The sequence below is a fragment of the Lampetra planeri genome, chromosome 3, assembly GCF_965212315.1.
Source record: "Lampetra planeri chromosome 3, kcLamPlan1.2.h2, whole genome shotgun sequence".
Classification (NCBI taxonomy): Eukaryota; Metazoa; Chordata; class Hyperoartia; order Petromyzontiformes; family Petromyzontidae; genus Lampetra; species Lampetra planeri.
Genome location: NC_136109.1, coordinates 4,790,045 through 4,811,437, shown reverse-complemented (window position 1 = coordinate 4,811,437; position 21,393 = coordinate 4,790,045). Strand labels below are relative to the sequence as shown.

Genomic DNA, 21,393 nt, shown 5'->3' with positions numbered 1-21,393 from the left:
CCTCTCCAACTCTCCTCCCTGGCTCCCCCCCCCCCCCCTCTCAACTATATAGCCCCTTATGGGAACCTCATTTGCCAGTAAAAATATGATAATTGTTTTTTTACCCTTCTATCTGGCAACAAAACTGACACCTTTTTACAAGGAGTCATGTTTGCATAGACCGCAATACCTGCAGTCATAATACAAACAAAAGACATAACTCTGATAATGTGCACTGTCCTTGAAGTTGATTGGTCCACACCCGAGACAGCTTTCCTTAGAGCCTAGTCTCACATGGGTTGGACCAGATGACGCCAAAAGGCGCACAACTCAAAGACAATGCACCATCAGAGTATGAGAGCTCGGGGCAAGCATCTACACTATGGGAACCTCATTTGCCAGTAAAAATATGATAATTGGTTTTTTATCCTTCTATCTGGCAACAAAACTGACACCTTTTTACAAGGAGAAATGTTTGCATAGACCGCAATACCTGCAGTCATAATACAAACAAAAGACATAACTCTGATGTGCACTGTCCTTGAAGTTGATTGGTCCACACCCGAGACAGCTTTCCTTAGAGCCTAGTCTCACATGGGTTGGACCAGATGATGCCAAAAGGCGCACAACTCAAAGACAATGCACCATCAGAGTATGAGAGCTCGGGGCAAGCATCTACACTATGGGAACCTCATTTGCCAGTAAAAATATGATAATTGGTTTTTTACCCTTCTATCTGGCAACAAAACTGACACCTTTTTACAAGGAGTCATGTTTGCATAGACCACAATACCTGCAGTCATAATACAAACAAAACACATAACTGATAATGTGCACTGTCCTTGAAGTTGATTGGTCCACACCCGAGACAGCTTTCCTTAGAGCCTAGTCTCACATGGGTTGGACCAGATGACGCCAAAAGGCGCACAACTCAAAGACAATGCACCATCAGAGTATGAGAGCTCGGGGCAAGCATCTACACTATGGGAACCTCATTTGCCAGTAGGCTCTAAGGAAAGCTGTCTCGGGTGTGGACCAATCAACTTCAAGGACAGTGCACATTATCAGAGTTATGTCTTTTGTTTGTATTATGACTGCAGGTATTGCGGTCTATGCAAACATGACTCCTTGTAAAAAGGTGTCAGTTTTGTTGCCAGATAGAAGGGTAAAACACCAATTATTATATAGCCCCTTGTTACAAGCAGCTATTTTGCCTGCCTCAGCAGTTGTTTCTTGCCGTGGTTGTTCCACCTGATGACGAACGCTTGTGTTGCGCCCGAAACGTCGTGATTTAAATGTTTTTTTTTATACCTACGTGACTTTACCGAAAGAATCAAAGAGTATGGATCCCTGCAGTCACGAAAACCTAAAATCCAGATAGGGTACTTATATTTAATGCAATTTCTGAAGACAGCTCAGAAGCAATATGAGAAAAAAGCGAGACGAGGGTGAGCAGGATGGAGTGCATTTTGGAAAACTCGACTTGATCATTTGACATCAATATGCACAAAGAAGAACGTTTTCATCAGTGTGAACCATCGTTACTTTTCATAGATTGTGAAACATGAGATGCATACTTCGAAATACACAGGTAAAGAGAAACTCATAGATCAGAGAGCAAAGTGAATTAGAGACAGGTTGCCTTTTTAAACTGTAAACATTAATTACAGTACAGTACACTCATCATTACCATAGGATTGTGCTGTGTGGTACCGCAGTAAGTCATGCCACTTCCTCATTCTACCCAAGTCGAGAGAAATGTTTATGCTTTTATTTACCTTTTGTGTACTCTTTATGTTGTGTCATGTGGCTTGAGATGCTCATGTCTTTAGATGCTTCATACATTGTTTGTTTGATATACACAAACGTGTCCGAGATATTGTACACTGTTTGTTGTGTATTGCAGTCAAACGTGGAAGAAAATGAAGACGGTTTCAAAGGTATGCATATATGCATGTGTATTCATGCAATTTCAATGTATTCTCAAATGTTTGCAGCATGAGTAATTGTTTAAGTGGAATCAGGATCATACAGTTGCACATGTTGACACTGCTTAAGCAAATTATTATTCAATATGTTCTGACAAATCACGTAACTTATTAATCTTGTTTATATGTTGTATTCCACTATGAAATGTATTTATAATTGAGTTATAACCAACTTTTGAAATGTAATGTTTAAATGTTCTTGTTTCTCCATTTCAATGAGTGTAGGGTGGAAGTTATCTTCATCTATAGCCTACATCCATTGGTTATTCTTTATATACGTAGTGTTTTTATTTCACGCGGACAACTTTTTTTGTCACTTTTATTCAACACCACGTAACTCCGTTGCAACCCTCCCGCTTGCGTTGCATGCCTGCCAAGCTCCGCTCTCCCTCTCTCTCAGCCTCTCCACCTGCTTGTTGCTCATTCTCTCTCTCTCACTCTCAACCTCTCTACTGCTAGTTTGCTCTCTCACTCTCAACCTCTCTACTGGATGTTTGCCTGCCGCGCATTGCTCGCTTCGCTCTCTCCGCTGCTACCCTATCGCTACACACCCTGGTAGTTTCTTGCTGTACCCTCTGCTAGCCTCTCCACTACCAGCCTATCGCTATAGCTCTCACCGTACCCTCTGCTAGCCTATCCACTGCAACACTATTACTATACACCCTGGTAGCGTCTCCACTGCTAGCCTCTCACTACATACTCTACTATCCTCTCCACTACTAGCCTCTCACTACATACTCTGCTAGCTTCTCCACTGCTAGTATTTGTGCACTCACACTTAGGATTCCGCTAGCCTCTCCCTGCTAGCCTGTCTGCCCTCACTTCTCCAACCTCCCCCTTGACACGAGTGGGGGTTCAGCCATCACCACTGGAGAGGACGAGGTGTGGAGAGCGGGGCCCGGACTTCTCTTGTGTTCTCTCTTGTCTTCACTCCAGCCAACTCAACTCCCTGCCTCACACGCTCCCGTGTTTATCATGCTTCTCATTAACTATACTCTTTGGTTCTTTCGCATTAACTCCTCATTAATTAAGCTGGCGACCTCCCGTGCCTCACGCCCGTCGCTTCTGCCGTCGCAATCTCCCGTCAGACTGGCGCCTGTTCCGCGCCTGCATTTGCAGCCAGCCAATCACTGCTATGCACCTTAATTAGCTGCCTCCTTTCCATTGCTCTCTCTCGCCACACCTGTTCGCCCCGAAGCGACCTCAATGTCCGTAACTTGCACAAGCGTGCACACCGCTTGCAAACCCCGCGTGCGTTACTTCACTACATATGTACAGCCATTTTGTAAATCCACAACTGGATGAGTCCATTTGCACACTGTGCAGGCCATGGAGGTTATTTAACCACTCAAGGGCAGCCCGTCCTACATATGGGGTTATCTTCGCTATCAGCTTAGTCCCTCCTCTGTTGGTACTCTCAACACTCACCAGACCTCTCACATTACTTACCTGACACTCTGACTAAATACTCACCACTCACCTGACACCACTTCCACTCACCCACTAGATACTTACCTGAAATGTGACCCCCACCAGACACCTCAGCACTCAGTAGACACTCACCAGCCACTACTCTCCTGACATCACACACTCATGTCCTGAAACTCAGCAGATATCACTCACCTGGCACCAACCTCATCAATCACACTCATCAGACCAACTGACATAACTCATAACACCTTTGGCAACTCAAGCGTATTACTACACTACACCCCCATACTAGAGGCCGACCGAAACTGAATTTCTGGTTTCAGCCTAAACCGCAACCAGACCGAAAGTAAAAAAAATTATTTCGGCCGAAACCGAAAGTTTAACTTCACTTTCGGCCGAAACTGAAGCCGAAACCGAAAGTTTTACTACACTTTCGGCCGAGACCAAAACAGAAAGATATATAACCGAAGTTACCGAACACAAGATTTATGAAATATGTCATGATGCAATGCTACTTTAATTAAAAAGAAATCTAGAACTAATCATTCAGAGCCTGCAGTAAGAGTCGCTAAATATCAAATCTTTAGGTGTTACTTAGTAATTATATCCAAACAAACGAATGTTGTAGTCAGGGGCGGTTTCTTCATTAGGGCGATTGGGCGACGCACCACCAATGTCATTCAACCACAGAGTTTCGCGAGCCGTTACTGTGCCTCTGAATATAGTCCAATCAGCGTCATGCTACGTTCTGTGGAGTACCGCCTCTTTTTGGGCGATTTCACTCCGGCTGAGAATCGCCCAGAGTGGTCCCATAGACTTACATTCAAAGATGTTTTTTTTCGAACGGCGGGCGCTACAATGCATTCTCTATGGCTTCCGGGAGGGCTCGCACTAACGTGCTTACGTCATCATACGTAAGCACGTTTCATCCAACAATATTATTTGTCGCCACCTAGTGGAATCTTTAATAAAAGAAACTGAGTGGATTGTAATAATAGTGAATATAGAAACAAACAAGATGTATTGTAAGAGTCACTTTATTTTTCATTAATATTAAAGAAGTGAAGTTGCCTTTACATGCTTAAGCTGTTAATTTATCCATTGCATGGGTGGACCTTATCCTTATCAATCATCCAGACATTTGCCCCCCCTGAGAGATTTTGCAGGAGCTGCCACTGGTTGTAGTTAAGAAACAACAGTTTTCCGCATTCAGCCAGACAGGCTGCCATCTGTTGACCAGTCGTATATACATTAGCAGACCATGGTTGCGGCTGTAACCTCGCTCCCAAGCTGCTGCTGCTGACGTGTGTTTGCAGCCTATCGCATAGGTTCTTTAACTCAATCATCTCATTCCATGCATTTACTCATTTGTCTGTCACGTACTAATTCTTATTCATGAATTATTCAACATTCTCTCACTCACGCCTCATTCACTAATTTTTCCCACATGCAGTTGCTTATTATTCTCACTAATTGAATCACTCAATCCTCTCACTCATTTACACGCAGTGTTCTAGCAAACAGCAGCACAACTTTAGATGTTGCAATATACATAAGTGCTTTAGATTGTAGGTGTTGAATTTAATAGTACATATAAGCAGAATTTAGAAAGGATTTTGTAAAGCTTTTGAGGTAAAATTGCCCTAATTACTTACCTCATTCAATCAATACTTCCCTCCATCACCTTTCAGCAATACCAGATGATGGTAGAATAGGTATGATGCCATAAATTCGATGGAGGATTAAACCTATTTTAAATTACACTGCAGTAAATGTGTTTTTCTTTGACAAAACTAGCAACCCACACACCCTTTGGACGTAACCATTCATCTGTCTTTCCCAGCCAACCAGCAACACTTTTAATGTTATACAGAACCCTGTCTCTCCACATTTCGCTTTCCTTCCCTGTGCTGTATATCACACTTTATCTTTATTTCTCGCTATGTTTTTGTTTATACTCGTTTCTCTATTCCTGTCTCCTCTTCTTATTCTTCTTCTATTTTCCTCTCCTGCCTCCACTGTCTCGCCCACTTCCCTCTCCCCATCTCTCGCTCCCTGTTTCTCTCTCACGCTTGCTTTCCCTATTCCCACCTCTGCCTTTCCCATCTCAATCTCTCTAGGCTCTCCCTAATTCTCTCACCCACTGCTTATCGCTTTCCCTCTCTTTTTGTTTGTCCCTGCCGCTTTCCTCTCATTTTCATGCCCTTTCACTTTCTTCCTGCCCCTCTTTCCATATTTTCCTCCCATTTCAATCCCCCTCACTCACATGCGTCCTCAATCTCACTCCTCTATATCCATCCCTTACCTCTCTATATATATCCTTCTCTCACCACCCTTCTCTTACTATCTTCTCCCTCGCATTTGTGTGAGATCAATGGCCGGGGTGGAGGGTGGGTGAGAGATGTGACGTCAGTGTGGGATGCAGGTGACGTCGTCACGCACACGTGCGCAGTGATGTCACCACCGCACATGTGCACTTGATCATGTACCAGTCAGGCATGCAGCAATGCAGTGAAAAATACAAACTTTTTTCTAAACCACTACCATTCTGTCATTGAAATTCGGTGCAAATATGGCAGCACAGGAATTATGTGTCATCTCTTGCTTGTTCTGGTGAGAACCGTTGCAGCTGAATTATGCTCAAGCTATAGCCGTGATAACATTGCACTGGTAAGCCCAGCAAACAAAGTAGGCCCGTAGTCTAGTCTAGATGAAATAAAGATATGGACTATGTTTTCGGCATTAGTGATTAAAATAAGTCACCCACGTATATTTAAGAGTTAAATTGGTGCTGAGAACCTACTATCAAAACATCCTCCTTGGAGTCCAATAAGACATTTTGGGACATCCAAAATTTGATGTAAATACTGCACTCAAGTAAAACTGATTGAGAGGTAATATCAGGCTTCACAGATATATATCCGTGTATCAGCATAGCAGTGCAAATTTACAGGATATTTAAATATAATCTTGCTTTGAGGTGACATGTATTTAGAAAATAATCGAATCATATATATTTGCTAAATGGGCCGTCCATAAATGACGTCACTCGATTTTGGACGATTTTTGACCCCCCCGCCCCCCCCCCCCTTCGTCACACGGCGTCACAAAAAGTCAGACCCCCCCTCAAATATGACGTCACAAAGCTCTGCCCCCACCCCCAAAATTAAACATGCTTCAAATCGCTTTAAACTATTGTGATTGTGGTGCGTATTTAATGTGGCGCTGCACTCTGATGTTTATGGAGAAAACGTTTATAAAAAAAGTATATTTTATTAAGTAGAACGTGTTGTCTATATTTATTTAAAGTTGCGCATTTTGATGTGACGTACCCTCTGCTAGCCTCTCAACCCCCCCCCCCTCGTCACACATCTTCACAAATGTCTGACCCCCCCCCCAGGTGCGTGACGTCATTTATGGACGGCCCCAAACCTAACTCCCCCAGCGAAACAAAAATAATTGTTTGAAAGATAAGATCTAAACTACAACATTCTTTCTACTAGAATTCCCGAAAAGGAGCAATTTGAATTTAGACCTATTTATTTGCAAAACAAGCAAAATGTTCGCTTATTGAGCAGCGACCGATCTATAAATATGCATCCTGTGGGGTAGGGGCGCATGGCGATGCGCAGCTACCATATCTCCTGTGCTGTGTTCCCGCGTGCTGCTTTTTGTGGGGGAGGGTGCGAAGAGGGGGGGGGGAGCTTTGGTGTAATGGTTGGCGCGCACTGGTAAGAACCTGGGCGCCCCGAGTTCAATTCCCGCTCACGGCCAACACCAGTGACGATTATCTGAATCGGTCCTGGGCCTCCCCTAGGTCGAATCAGCCTAAAATTAATACCTGGTGCTGTATGTAAACATCGCTACTAGGACGTGGGTGCTGGCCACCCCACCCCTCTTGTGCCATTCCAATCTTCATCAGTGCTCGCTAATTGCACTTCCCCCAATAGTCTGTTAAGGCTATGCAGAGGATATTGCACTGTGGTACTTAATGTGTGATATTATATTTGATCTTTTATGACTTTATTTTAAAATTATAATTTGCATTTCTCACAAAAAAAAGTTGTTGAAGAGTCAAACATTTAGGGGATGCAACGTGGTTCAGCTTTTAACATGGGAGGCAATGGGATAATGATGATTGTTGAACGAGTTTTTGCTTACCGAGCAATATTCGTGGAACGTATCTCACTGTTACGCGAGATACGGCTGCAATTTAATGTATTTTCTGCAAAGCCTTAAGATGGTCAATTAAAATGGATTGATCCACTGCAGGAAAAGCTGCACTAAAGTCCAGCAGAACCAAATCGATTATCGCATTTGAATCTGCACTCATTCATAAAGTATTGCTTATTATTACCAGAGCAGTATCTGTCCTGTTATTGGAACAAAACCTCAATATAAACGTTTCCAAGATATAAGTAATCAGGAATCATTTAAGTTGCTTTAACACTACATTTTCAATTACCTTAGGTGGAAAAGGGAGATTTTAAATGGGTCTAAAACTACTCAGAACTGAGCTGTCTAAGTTTAGTTTTTTTTAAATAAGGGGCATGACCAGAACAGTTTTAAAAGAAGCTTGAACTATTCCGGTTTCCAGTGCACTATTTATAATCGCAAAACAATTATATTTTCACCCTTCAATCAATGAAAGCACCGCCTCTCTCATATCATATTCATAGATCTTAGAGCGTTTGTCTTCGGCACCCCGTAGACATCCATGGCCCCACAACAATAACAGCTGTTCACCACTAAGTGGCGGTGACGTCACCACGACGCTTGTGCTAGACTAGCGCACTTTTAGGCTACGTGAAGTGTCGAAGGCCTGCTGGCAGAAGGTCATTGGAAAGACTCAGGAGCTATGGGTGGAGCGACTGAGATGACTGGCAGATGCACCTACTGTGCCTTCCACTGTGCTCATTTTCCGTGTTTTAGCTGCCCGGCGCTCTATTTGTTGTTGTGATCGTCGATCTTCTGCCCTCCATTGTTGCTGGAGGGCGACTACCTCCAACTCCCCAGCAGCTTCCTTCGTGAATCTCCTCCACAGAGGCCGATATTGACATTGCTGGTACCAGTTATTGGCAAGTCCACAGCTCCTAATCCTTCTGTAGATTGAAAACGAATTTCTTTAGAATAGCTTTTTTTGTTTAGCATGGTTAGCTATGTATGGTGCCAAATAAGATCAACATACATACATCCATCCATCTCTTCTCTAGTCCGTGCCGCGCCTGTTTATCCCCATATATCTGGCCAATCAGAAGCTTCTTGGGCATGCGGTGCGGTGGCTGGGCATGCGGGCTACATCACCCATCCAATGCAGCCTTGTTTGCCGGAGGAGCTCACTGATGGGATAGTGTCCAGATCTTTAAATAATCTGTGAGTTCACACTATCCAGTCTGGCTAAATCCAGGATGGATCGTAGACAGGCTAGCTTGAATGTTTGAAACCAGTACAGATGTTCATTAAGAATGTTCAATGTCTCACAAGCATAAAGAAGGGAAGGCACAACTTTGGTCGAGAAGCTTTGTATGGAGCGACAGGTCAGGTAGCTTTCACCCAGTGTTACATAATTGATTAAAAATAATGCCACTCGACTGATGCAGAGTGAGACCTCGACTGCCCAACTGGAACTGGTCATAAGCACACTACCCAAGTACGGAAACGTCTTCACTTTCTCCACAACTGCCCCATTATGCATGGAGAGTTGAGGGAGGGAAACATCTGATAACATAAAATACCCAGGTAGGTGCTTTGTTTTTTTTCGGTTGATGGTAAGGCTCCATCTCTCAGTAGCATGGTCTAGGTTCAGCAGTAGCATCTCCAACTCCACATGAGTGGACAGCAATCACCAGATCATCTGCATACATAACCATCCCTTGCCCATACTCGGGCATCGATCAACCTCCCATTGTATCTATACCAGATGGAAATTCCACCGGTAAATCCATGGAAAACTTATCGAACTACACGGTCAAAGAAGATGTTACATAGTGTAGGGGGCAGAGGATATTCCTGTTGCACTCCAAGATTCACATAAAATGGTTCCGACACCCGGCCACACAACTTTAGCCAGGCCAGCCCACCATGAAGGTTCAAAATTATTGTGAGCAGATGGTCTGGGACTCCTAAACCACGAACAATAACCCAGAGCCCTGGCCCATTGGCGGTATCATAGCTCTTGACAAGGTCAATAAAACAGAGATGTAAGACATGTTGAAATTATCCACCTTTTTTAGCATACGGACAGAGAACATTATATGCATGCAGGACCGCCTCGGTCTGAAACCACACTGGGGCTCTGCAAGCTTCTCAGCATGTCTGGCAAGGCTATGTTGAATATTTGTTTCCAGTACCTTTCCTGGCACACTTGAGGAGGGGCATTCCCTGGTAGTTGTTGCATCAAATGTGGTCTCCCTTTGAAAAGAAATGGAACAACCAGGGCATCATTCTAATCTTGTAGAACCCGTCCTGTGAAGCAGACATTGTAATAATGTCATATGGGCCATTTGGTCCATTTAGTTCATTAGAGCAGGGAACGACTGACAAGCTGAAAGGCGGTCAGAAACCAGTGCCAACAGTTTCCCAAGCTCTGTGGTCTGTCAGTACTTGTTACATATAAGTCAAATTCAGTTATTTTCAGGTAATTTTTCAAATTTAGCAAATGTGGACCATGACGCCAGCACACGATGCCTGCTCTTGTGAAAGACGTCACATGGTCTTTAACATCCACTGTGAAGCAGATGACATGTAGTTTTTATAGTTAATACACCCGCATTATGAATCAGCTATCACCTCAACTCCATTAAATAAAAAGGGTTCCATTCTTCAGAAGTATGGAGTTCTCCACTTCCTACGTTGATGATACCAACTATGCCCCAATATAATTCTGATAATTTTGCTTCCAGTTCAAAAAGGTGTTATTTATCCAACGATGGTAAAATTAAGAAGGCATCCTGTTCATCCCAGTGATCTTTGTGCACCTTGCTCCTTCACCATCTGACACCATGGCTGGTGGATCCAGAGCTGATGGAGACTAGGGGCTGTGGTTTATTAATGTCAGTCATGTGAGGTTTGTCCATACTTCACGCTGGTCAGTGCGTGTTGAAGAAGGAACACTCGTCTCGCCTCTCAATGAGTACCTTCCTGGTATTGGTGCCCCCGGCCAGGATAGCTAGTGAGCTCTACAAGACTCTCAAGATTGTTTTGTCATGTCAAAGCAGTGTCCCAAGAAGAAAAAATGTTTCACAAAAATAAAAAGTCTCATTTGTGGAATGATGCCACGATCATTTTATTAAAAAAGGGAGACACACTTGAAAAATTACAGACCCAATGGCTTCCTATCATGTTTATAACAGGGATAATGAATATTTTAGAGACTAACTGAGACCAACCGAGAACAGAGATCGGCAAGCTAGATTTAGGAAATATTAATAAAATAGTTTTCTACCCTTGAACAAATGCATGCATCATGAATGATCTCCTTCAGGCTATAGATAATGGGTGCCTATCTGCCGTTGTCACCCTAGACCTGTCTGCTGCCTTTGATACCATTGATCATGGGGTACTACTGTGACACCTGAGGTCCCACGCTGGAATTGGAGGCTCAGCATTAAGCTGGCTTTCCTCTTTTCTACATGGCAAAACCTTCCAAGTTGTTATGGGGCCTTGTGCCTCTCTTATTGGTCCTGCCCCATGTGGCGTACCACAGAGCTCACTATTATCCCCCAGACTTGACTTTTCAATGTCTATTTTAGGCCATTAGGTAATTTCATTCGTAGACATGGTCTTCAGTGCCATCAATATGCTGGTGATACTCAGATCTACATATATTTTATGTCAGATCCAGATGCCGCGATCTCTACCCTATCAGAAGGCGTATCTCAAGTCGCTGTTTGGATGGAGCAAAACTTGCTGAAGCTAAACCCGGACAAGACAGAGTACATGATTGTCGGCTCCGAGCGGCGTTTGAAAGCATAGCAGGGCCACATCGATGCTCGACTGATTAACGAAGCTCGCCCTCTCACTGTCCAAAGTGCGCAACCTTGGTGTACTGTTCGAGCAGAGCTTGACTAGGGGCGTTCGCAGGTCGCAGCTACAGAGCAGTTCTCTAAAACCTCCGAACACTCCGAGGATTCTGCCCGCTGCTCTCCGCCCCAAACCTGATATAATTCGTCCATGCCTTTGTCTCAACATGCCTGGATTATGAGAACACCCTCTATGCAGAGCTACCATTTGGATTGGTGCAGACTACAGTTAGTGCAGAATGCAGGTGTCCAGATAATCCAGCGGGTTAGCCATTGTGCACACATTATTCCTACCTTTCGCAGCTTGCACTGGCTACCGGTCCGCTTTCGCATCCAATTGAAGGTTGCTGTCCCTAAACTACAAAGCACAGAGTGGCTTGGCCCCGATCTACCTGCAACACCGCATCTCCCTCCAATCCTTAGGTTCATACTGTACACTCCATTCAATGGGAACAGCACGACTTGTACAGCCCAGGATTGTTCAACTGACACTGCGGGGACGAGCCTTCTCGAGTGTTGTCCCAAATATCTGGAATACCCCGACTGCCACCGGACACCCGAAACGCGCCGAGTGTCTCTCAATTAAGTGATCTGTGCAAGACACATCTATTCAGACTTGCCTTCCCATAAAATATTAAATAAAAACTCTCTTTATTTTTAGTGTATTTTATTTATTTGTTTATACCTTTCGTATGCTATTCGTTGTGCACGGTTGCACAATTTACTTTGCTCAGTCGATGATAGCCGCTGAGGGCATGACGGGTATTTTTTTATTCCTGTTGCTCTCTACGCCCCCACCTGTACCATTCCCGTTATTTTGTAATGTGCACTGGTACCTACTTAATTGCAGGCGATATTGGCACATAAAATAAAAATTGATTGACATGCTTTATTTATATCCGGATGTTTACAGTAACAAATGTATGGTCTATATTGTGTCTGTGGATACGTTTCAAATGTTTAAAAGTTCCATGTACATTTCTAAAACAGCCCTACACTTGCAAAGAATGACTCAAGTATTTGTTTTTATCAGACCCTCCAGTTCGTTGTGGGGGAGTCAAAGATGGACTTTCATCACAAACAGTGTGTCATTGGCCACAGCATGATGATGGCAATGTTTACATCCCTGTGAAGGTGTCTGCTGACTTCTGTAAGTATTACATTTTTCAAATGGACTGACATTCACACATGCATTTATAATATATACCATGCAAGTGCATTTGCATGAGACGTATTAAGCTTCAAAATGCATCTCACATTTATAAATGTAAAACAAGTTCCACGTGGTATGTTGCTTGTGATCGAAGTCTACTGTTATTATATTATGCTTATTTTCCCAGAAGGGCCTCACTCTTTTTCAGGTGGGTCCTGCCAAGTTGATGTAGTTAGGGTGATGATTGCTATGCAAATTGAAATTTAGTAGTTTGCAGGTAATTTTTCAAATTTGGCAAATTTGGACCATGACACCAGCACACAATGGCAACCTTTTTTGAATGATGTAATGACATTTAAATTAAATTCGGAGCAGGTGACATTTGGTTATTATACCCGCAGTAATAACCATGGCAGCAGCTGTATTTGAACTGTCAACCTCTGCAACAAGAGGCAAACGCACCTGCTAGGCCATGTCACTGCCCAAATTCGGTTATCAGATCATACATATTGCATGTCCAAATTCGTATTGCATACACCTGTTACTCGGGTGACAACTCTTTTACAGCACCTTGATTAGTGCAGTAGTTAAGGGTCATCTGGGAGAATATGCCACTCCCTGGTTCAGGCTTACATTCCCATTACCAATTAAAAGTATTTCCCAGGACACAAGTACAGGAGGGATTTGTAGAGGTGTGTCCTGCTAAAAACTTGTTAGTGCCAGTGTTCTCAAAATTCATACAACTTGGCTTTAATGTGAGCAATCCTTATTTATAGATTTATTTGAATAATATCACATTTCATTGCAACAAAGTCTTAGGCACTGAGATCAGTTAAATAATACAAATGCCAGAATTATGTTTATTTAGGCAGTCATGTGTTTAATACAGGGGGTTATAGGTCAAGAGACAATGTTTTTTGACAAACTATATAAATCAGTTTGCAAGAGTAGAGCAGTCAACTTCACTATTAAATTTACAATAGTGCTTGAGTCAGGCATAGTGTCTGTGTCACTGTACGTGTCAGAGGCAAAGAAAATGGAAAATAAGCTTATGGACTTTGAATATAGGAGCATGTATAGTGTACCAATAAATAATAATTTTAGCTTGCAGCGCACACTATTTTCTCACCCTCGAAGAGATAGAATGCCTTAGAAGCACACAGAACAACAGATAAGTGGCAATACATGCAGGCAGTGAGCCGGTGCCAACAATTGCCCAAGATATGCAGTCCTTTAAACTGGTACAAAACTGACACCTTAATACAAGGCATCATGTTTGCAATAACCACAACACAAGTAGTCAAAATGCAAACAAAAATAAACAACTCTGATAATGATAATAATATGCACTGTCCTTGAAGTTGATTGGTCCACAGTTTATCTGAAATCGATCTCGAGCTTTCCAGTTGGTTACTCCATCCTGTCTTGCAACATGAGCATATTTCTCCACATGCACGTAGAATCAAAGGCTAGACATGAATTGTATGGTTGCACTACTAGTCTAGTTCTCTAACAAATGCAGTGAAATAGATATGACTCCTACCTCATGCACCTGTCAACAACAAAGTTGTTAATTCAAATTTTAAAAGGTACAACAGTGGTTGTTTGAATTTTCAGACCATGCCAGACAAGCTAAGCCATGTGCTAATTTTCACCTAATCTTTGGATATTTAAAGTTTCTATGTTTAAAAAAAAAATCTAAAATGGCAATACGCTACATTTATTTTTGGTAATAGAAATGTAAGACTATTTGTTTGCATGTTTATTAATGTACGTTTGTAGGAAATGGGTGGCTTAGTAATTAAAGCTATGCTACCAGGTTTATTTGCATGTATTATGGCTAATTTTTAAAAGAGAATTTCAACCAAGATGTGACGTTTCAAAGTCACACAGCTTTATGAGTAATTATGCATGATATTTTGAATTAGTCTTCTCAGATTTTTTTTCTTCTTTCTGACAGCTCCTGGAAGCTTATCAGAACTCTTAATTTTATAAACTTTTTCTTGTGTATATTCGTTCTGGTGTAAGTCCCTATTTAATTTTACATATTGCTTAAAATACAGTAAAATCAATAACTTAACTAAGTATGCTACGTTATTCATTATATAGCATGCTGACTTAAATTTTGTCATAATGACAACGTACATATGCACAATATTAACGCCATTCTACTTTTAAACAGATGATTATGATGTAGAAGCCATCAATAGCGCGAAACAGGAGTTTGAGAAGAAAACATGCATCAGGTTTTGTCCTCATGGAAAAGAAGAGGACTTCATTCATATCCAAGCCTTGGAAGGGTGAGGATATATTTTTTCACTTACAGCTTTCATCTGACACCCACTGCCAGCACTACAATGGTAAAGAGGCATATTTAAACACAAGAATGGGCATTTATACATCAGACGTACACATGAAATTGGGACTGGTCGATTTACACAGCGAGAAGCGATATAGAAGTGGTTCGTGCAATATGCTATAAATCTTATCACCCGAGTTCGATTCCTGGAAACGGCTAACATCAGTAATATCTGAACTGGTCCTGGTCCCTTTCCTTCACCAATTCGCACTGAGAAACATGGTGATATATAGTCAAACAATCTCCGTGACTGGCACCAGAGGTGTGGACTCGAGTCATGTGACTTGGACTCGAGTCAGACTCGAGTCATGAATTTGATGACTTGCGACTCGACTTGGACTTGCATAACAATGACTTTGTCCCACCTATGAGATGTGGACTCGAGTCATGTGACTTGGACTCGAGTCAGACTCGAGTCATGAATTTGATGACTTGCGACTCGACTTGGACTTGCATAACAATGACTTTGTCCCACCTCTGACTGGCACAGTGTGGGGGGGCCTCCAGTAGTGGTTCGACACAGGGCTGTGCATTATTATAATTTATATTTAAAACAAGGGAGGATAAATTCAAATGAAGACCATCAATTATCTACACGTAAAAAAGTGTTTGACACTTAACATAAATGACTGATTAATGTAATGAGGTTGAATTTGAATGTATACGTTTAGTTAAAAATGTTATGAAGATGATTTACAAGAAATTTGGACATTTTGAGTTGGGAAGTAAAGTGTCATCCCTTCCCACCCTCACCCCACATGGTTTGATAAAATTGTTATCATTTGGGATGCTTGTTTGTACTGTATCATTTATATTATCATGTTTGCCTTGTTGCTGTGTTTTATTTTATTTGCCTAAAGTTAACATATACATACGATACAAAAATATAATGCCTTGATAGATTAATTCTTATATCGGTCTTGGTGGTTTTTGACCATAATACACCAAACTGGTCAGAACATATTCTTTGGGTCTTTCGATAAAGTCACGAAGATAGGTTCAAAGAAAATAACAACAAATAACAAAAAACTACGACGTTTCGATCGCAACACAAGCGTTCGTCATAAACATAACAATAACTCGCCCAGCAATGGATAATGTATTGAAAGTGGGCAGAAATATAAAATGAGCAGAGAACAAATCATCATAAATCACAAAGAGCAATACATTTTAATAAAGAGGATGAATACGAGAAGAGACGGAGATGCTAAACAAAAGATTGAATGTAACATAATACGCAAAATGATTAGTAAATGACACAAGTTAGAGAACACTGTAAAAAAATTGATGTCAAAGCAAGCATTGGAAGCATGAAAGTAGCAAAAAGGATGATATCCAATCACAATATGAATGAATATAGAACCATGATACTTACGTTTTATTTAATCAGATGAGAACTCAAGAGATCAGGATAGTTTCATTTGCAAGAGTGACCTGGGGCATTAGTCTGCCAGTAGTTGGCAGGCTCATTATTGCTTTGTGTAATCTCAATTTAGTGATTTGCATTTGGCAAATTTGCACCCTGACAGCACACAATGGTCTACTCTTTCGAACATTGTGTGCTGATCTTAACATTCACTGTGAAGTAGGTGGTGCATATTATTATTGTTTATTACACCCACAAGATTATTAAAGGCAGCTGATGAATTTGAACCATGAACCTCTGCAACAAAAAGCAAACCTGCTTTAATACAATTCTGCAGCCAAAAAATGAGATGTCATAATCCAAATACATTTTCAGCTCAAGAGGAAGACGTTGCATATGTAACTCTTGAATTTATTGTGATGTATTACACGAACGATCCTGTCTAGCTAGTTGCTGCTGTGCTCACGCACTATGGGAAATTCTTGCGTCATGACCACAGCAGGGGAAAAAAGGCAAAAATGTTAACTTTGTAGAGACCAAATACAGGGTCTTTAAGGAATATTACACAACTAACAAGGTCATAAGGAAACACGTGAATAAAAAAACTGTGCAAATATAATATTACAGGAAGAGGTTCCAAAAAAGAAGTAGTGCACGGGTGAAAATATGCTCTATATATTAGTCTACAACTGGTGAAAAACATACGTGCATTGAAAAAGACAATCATAAGTTTATTTCCCCAGTAAAGTCCATTGAACTAAGAAGCAATTTTTCAAGGGCGACTCGGCTGGAGACAACATATAACATTCACATTTACAGATTTCAAAAACAAACAAACTTAAATGTAGCAATTGTATTCACTTAAATTTTAATATAATCAGTTTAAATGATAGAGATGACAGAATGGAAATGGCAACAGACGAAACTCCAAAACTTTATGGCAGCTACATAAAATGCATTTATCCAAATAGGCAGCTTAGGGCTGGATTTTGATGAAATGGGGACAGAATGGATAAAAGTATAAATTTGTTTTAGATGATCTTCATAGGAAATGCTTTTCGTGTTTGTTAGGATCCACGAAAACAAGTCATTGTGACAGTTTTTAGGAGCCAAAATGTGATTTTTGTTCATTCCGCACTGTGAAAATAGCAGAAAAACACACGTCTTGGTTAAACATTAACATGAAGCTGATGAAAGGAAACAACATTAATAGAGTGTTGCAAATATTACCACACAATGGTCATGGCCACATATGTAAGCAAAAAATAGCAAAATATGATTTTGTCTCTATAAAATGATTGAAATACCTGACATTGTACTCCCAGACTATTGTCTTCAAATTTTGCCGCTTGAGAATCAGTTGGCAACTGCAGTCTCTATACTGATGTAATGAAGTTCTCAGACGCTGTCTTGTCTTCTGTATATTTATTAACAAGTAAATATACACAAGGATGATGTAACGTCACGGGTTACGTAAGGGACTTTTGGGAAAGTGGGCGGGGCCGAGCTGGGGGGAGGAGCCGCCCAAGAGGTTCTTAAGGGGGACCCCGTGACGGAGGCGGGGTCGTCGTTGGGGGCCAGGGTAAGGACCGGCTGGAGTGAGGTCTCTCCTCGTCACGGAGCGGTGTTGGCTGATCCCCTGCTTGGGGCAGACGAGTGAGAGAGCAAAAGGGAATGCTGGGATAGGGTCCAAATAGTCATTCAGTGTCCATGTGAAGGACGGATAGAGTGCACCTACACAGGTGTGAGTGTAGCATGCCGAGTGAGAGAGTGTGTTAATCAACGACAACATCCCTTATAGTATTCCTCGTCTCTGCGTGGTTGTACTGCACAACACTAGTACAGCACACCGGTGTGTTGGAGAATAAATTCACAACATATATATCTCGGCCTCGCTGTGCGCTGCGTTGCACCGCTAGTCGAGTAGACAACCATGTGTTCAATAAACCCTCGAAGCCAGGATGACCGTCCAACTCCGATCGTCATTTATTGATTTAACAGGTAAAACTGGTGAGAAAACACAGATACAGCATCTGTTATAATTCGGAAACACCCACACAATGAACACCACAGCATCAGAACATTGTCTCAGATAACAATAGATCCTGGAAGGACCAGGCCCCCACATTACCCCTGAACAACTAGACAAAGGCACAAGCTGATGCGTTGCATACAGGCACATTGTATTCATCCCACTGCACCCCAAATGTACAGCATTACACATAACACTAAACTGTGGATGAGAAACTTCGTCATCTTTACTCTCAGGATCGCAACATAGGCACAAGTCTGACTCGACCTACTAAATCACAAGTAACATCCACAATAAGGAAAGTCGCAGGCTTCGTTACTAACTAGGCCTCGTATTTACTACAACAACTTAACGGCACCATAAAGGCATTTACATTGCTATAACGGTCATTCCAACATTACAACAGCATTTCCAATATTAGAGGAATATAAACAACTTACAGATAATGCTTCTTAAGCTCCCACAATGGATAAGTGCGGCTGTGGTCTCACTGAGCTGCGATGCGTGCCGCCATCTTGACTTATCTCCGTAATGGCTGAAGCCCGCGTGGTACAGTGGAAATCTAACATCGTCACTCCCTGGTCACGTGACCAACATTAGCATCAAAAAACAGGAACTTCCTGTTAACGTACGCTCCCCATCTGCCGTGAGGCAAGACACTCCCCGTCTGGTATCTAGGAGATACCACCATTTATTTCCTATCTCATAAACAAGTGTATAACAACTTCAACGGGTCGTCTTATTTGTCCATATCTTTGCGAGAGAGAAGTAGTACTATCTCGACTATGGGCCTGATGAAAGTTCTTGCGACACCTTGCTTCGCAATCATAACCTCGACCTTTCGAACTTTTCCATCGGCACTTGGAATCGACTTGAGGATGCGGCCCATTGGCCACTCATTCCGTTTGGCTTGGTTGTCCTTCAGTAGGACGAGGTCGCCTTCTTGGATGTCTGGTCTATTAGACTGCCACTTGTTGCGCACTTGGAGTGTCGTAAGGTACTCGTTTTTCCAGCGACGCCAGAACGTGTTCGCGAAGCTCTGCACTTGTCTCCATTGACGTCTGTAGAGGTCTGCAGTGCTGGCCTCCTCGGTAGGTGCTGTGAGCACATTTGTCTTCTGGGTAAGAAGTGTAGCAGGAGTCAAGATGAATGGTGACTCCGGGTCGGTTGAGACGGGAATCAGGGGTCTTGAGTTAATTATGGCTGAAACCTCGGCCATGAGAGTGGTCAAGACCTCGTGAGAGAGCCGTGTGGACCCGACATCACATAGCATGGAGTCGAGAATGCGTCGAGCAATCCCGATCATGCGTTCCCAGGCTCCACCCATGTGCGAAGAGTGGGGAGGATTGAAGATCCATGTGCAGCCTTGATCACTAAGGTATTTCCTGACAGAATAATCTTCGACATTCTCCGTATTGATCTTAAGCTCTTTACATGCTCCTATGAAATTGGTTCCACAATCAGAACGGAGTTGCTTGGCTGGCCCTCTGATGGCGAAGAACCTCCGGAGTGCATTTATAAAGCTCGAAGAGTCCATGGACTCGATGACTTCGATGTGCACTGCTCGTGTACTCATACAGGTGAACAGCACTGCCCAACGTTTGCTGTTCGCGAGCCCTCCTCTGGTGCGGCGGGAGATGACTGTCCACGGTCCGAACACGTCGATCCCTACAGAGGTGAAGGGAGGTTCCACACTGAGTCGATCGGCTGGGAGGTCTGCCATTTTCTGTTCTTCCAGTTTTCCACGTAGCTTGCGACACCGGATACACTTGTGGATTGTGCTGGCGATGCACCTCTTTGCTCCAACGATCCACAGCCCTGCAGATCGGATTGCTCCTTCTGTGAAGTGCCGACCTTGGTGCTTGACCTTCTCGTGGTAGTGGCGCACGAGTAAGATTGTGATGTGGCTCTGGTTTGGGATTATGAGGGGGTTTCGTTCATTCTCATCTAATTTTGCATTCCCTAGCCGACCACCGATCCTGAGCAAGTCGTCTTTGTCCATCCCGGGGTTTAGCTTCCTGAGGGTGCTGACCCTAGGAAGGTCTTCTCCCTTGTTGATGGCCTTGATCTCACTTGCATAAGCTGCCTGTTGCACACAGCGGAAGATTGATTTCCTTGCTCTGGAAAGCTCGTCTTCAGTGCGTGGCACTGTGCAGTAATGCCATCCATTGCAGCTACCAGTGGTGCCTCTCATCGGGCGATGGAAGCAGTCTGCGATATGCGTTAACTGTGCTATCGCTCGCACGAGCGTCGTCCATTTCGAGAAATGTTCAAAATGGTGTGGACTCAGTGGACTTCTTGGTCGCACATTTGTTACGAAAGTTGTCACTTGAGGACGAATCTCCTTGTCGGACTCGGGCTCTATGAGTCCAAAGGTCTCCTTGGTAGTACATGGGCCAACGTCACGTCGTAACAGGAACGCTGGACCCGTCAGCCAGATGGTTTGATTCAGCAGAGATGCAGGGACGGACCTAGTTGCAAGATCTGCTGGATTCTGGTCAGTTGGAACGTAATTCCATTGCTCCGGCTGCGTCGATCTCCTGATGCACTCCACCCGGTTGCTGATGTAGGTGCAGAACCTTCTGGTTTGGTTATTTATGTAGCCTAGTACGACCTTACTGTCCGTGTAGAACTTGACCGCGTCCAGTTTGACGTCCAATTCGTCTAAGATCAGTTCCGCCACCTCTGTAGCAAGAACCGCTCCACACAGCTCAAGCCTTGGGATGGTATGTTCCAGATGTGGGGCCTTGCCGTGGAACTCCTTCCAGAATTCCCACTCGGACGATAGCTCCGAGTCGAGGAACGGAGAGGCCACGGTCACAGCAACCACCGCCACGACCACCAGCAGAGCGACGAGCAGCGGCTTCGTCTTTGGCTTCCTCTTGTCAGTCAGGACTGTCTTGGAGAAACGTGGAGGAACAAAATCCATCGAAGATGGTGGATGTACGTGCGAAGTTGTGGTGGTTTCTTCGTAAGTCTGCACGGTACAGCCTTGACTTCTCTCGCCGAGTTCCTCTTTCAGCGTGAAGTGGTTGGGGCACGGTTTGAAGAGCGACGTGCGTCC

The 21,393-nt window shown here is 43.1% G+C and overlaps 1 protein-coding gene across 2 annotated transcripts in view; it reads left to right on the top strand.

Moving 5' to 3' along the window:
* LOC144736793 (uncharacterized) overlaps positions 1-21,393 on the top strand; it is an 870,278-nt gene that overhangs the window by 612,513 nt on the left and 236,372 nt on the right. For both annotated transcript variants that reach the window (XM_078619432.1, XM_078619441.1), the window contains 3 exons: positions 1,886-1,919; positions 12,453-12,569; positions 14,755-14,872. In XM_078619432.1, coding sequence (XP_078475558.1) covers positions 1,886-1,919; positions 12,453-12,569; positions 14,755-14,872 — 269 coding nt within the window. The remainder of the gene's footprint in view (positions 1-1,885; positions 1,920-12,452; positions 12,570-14,754; positions 14,873-21,393) is intronic.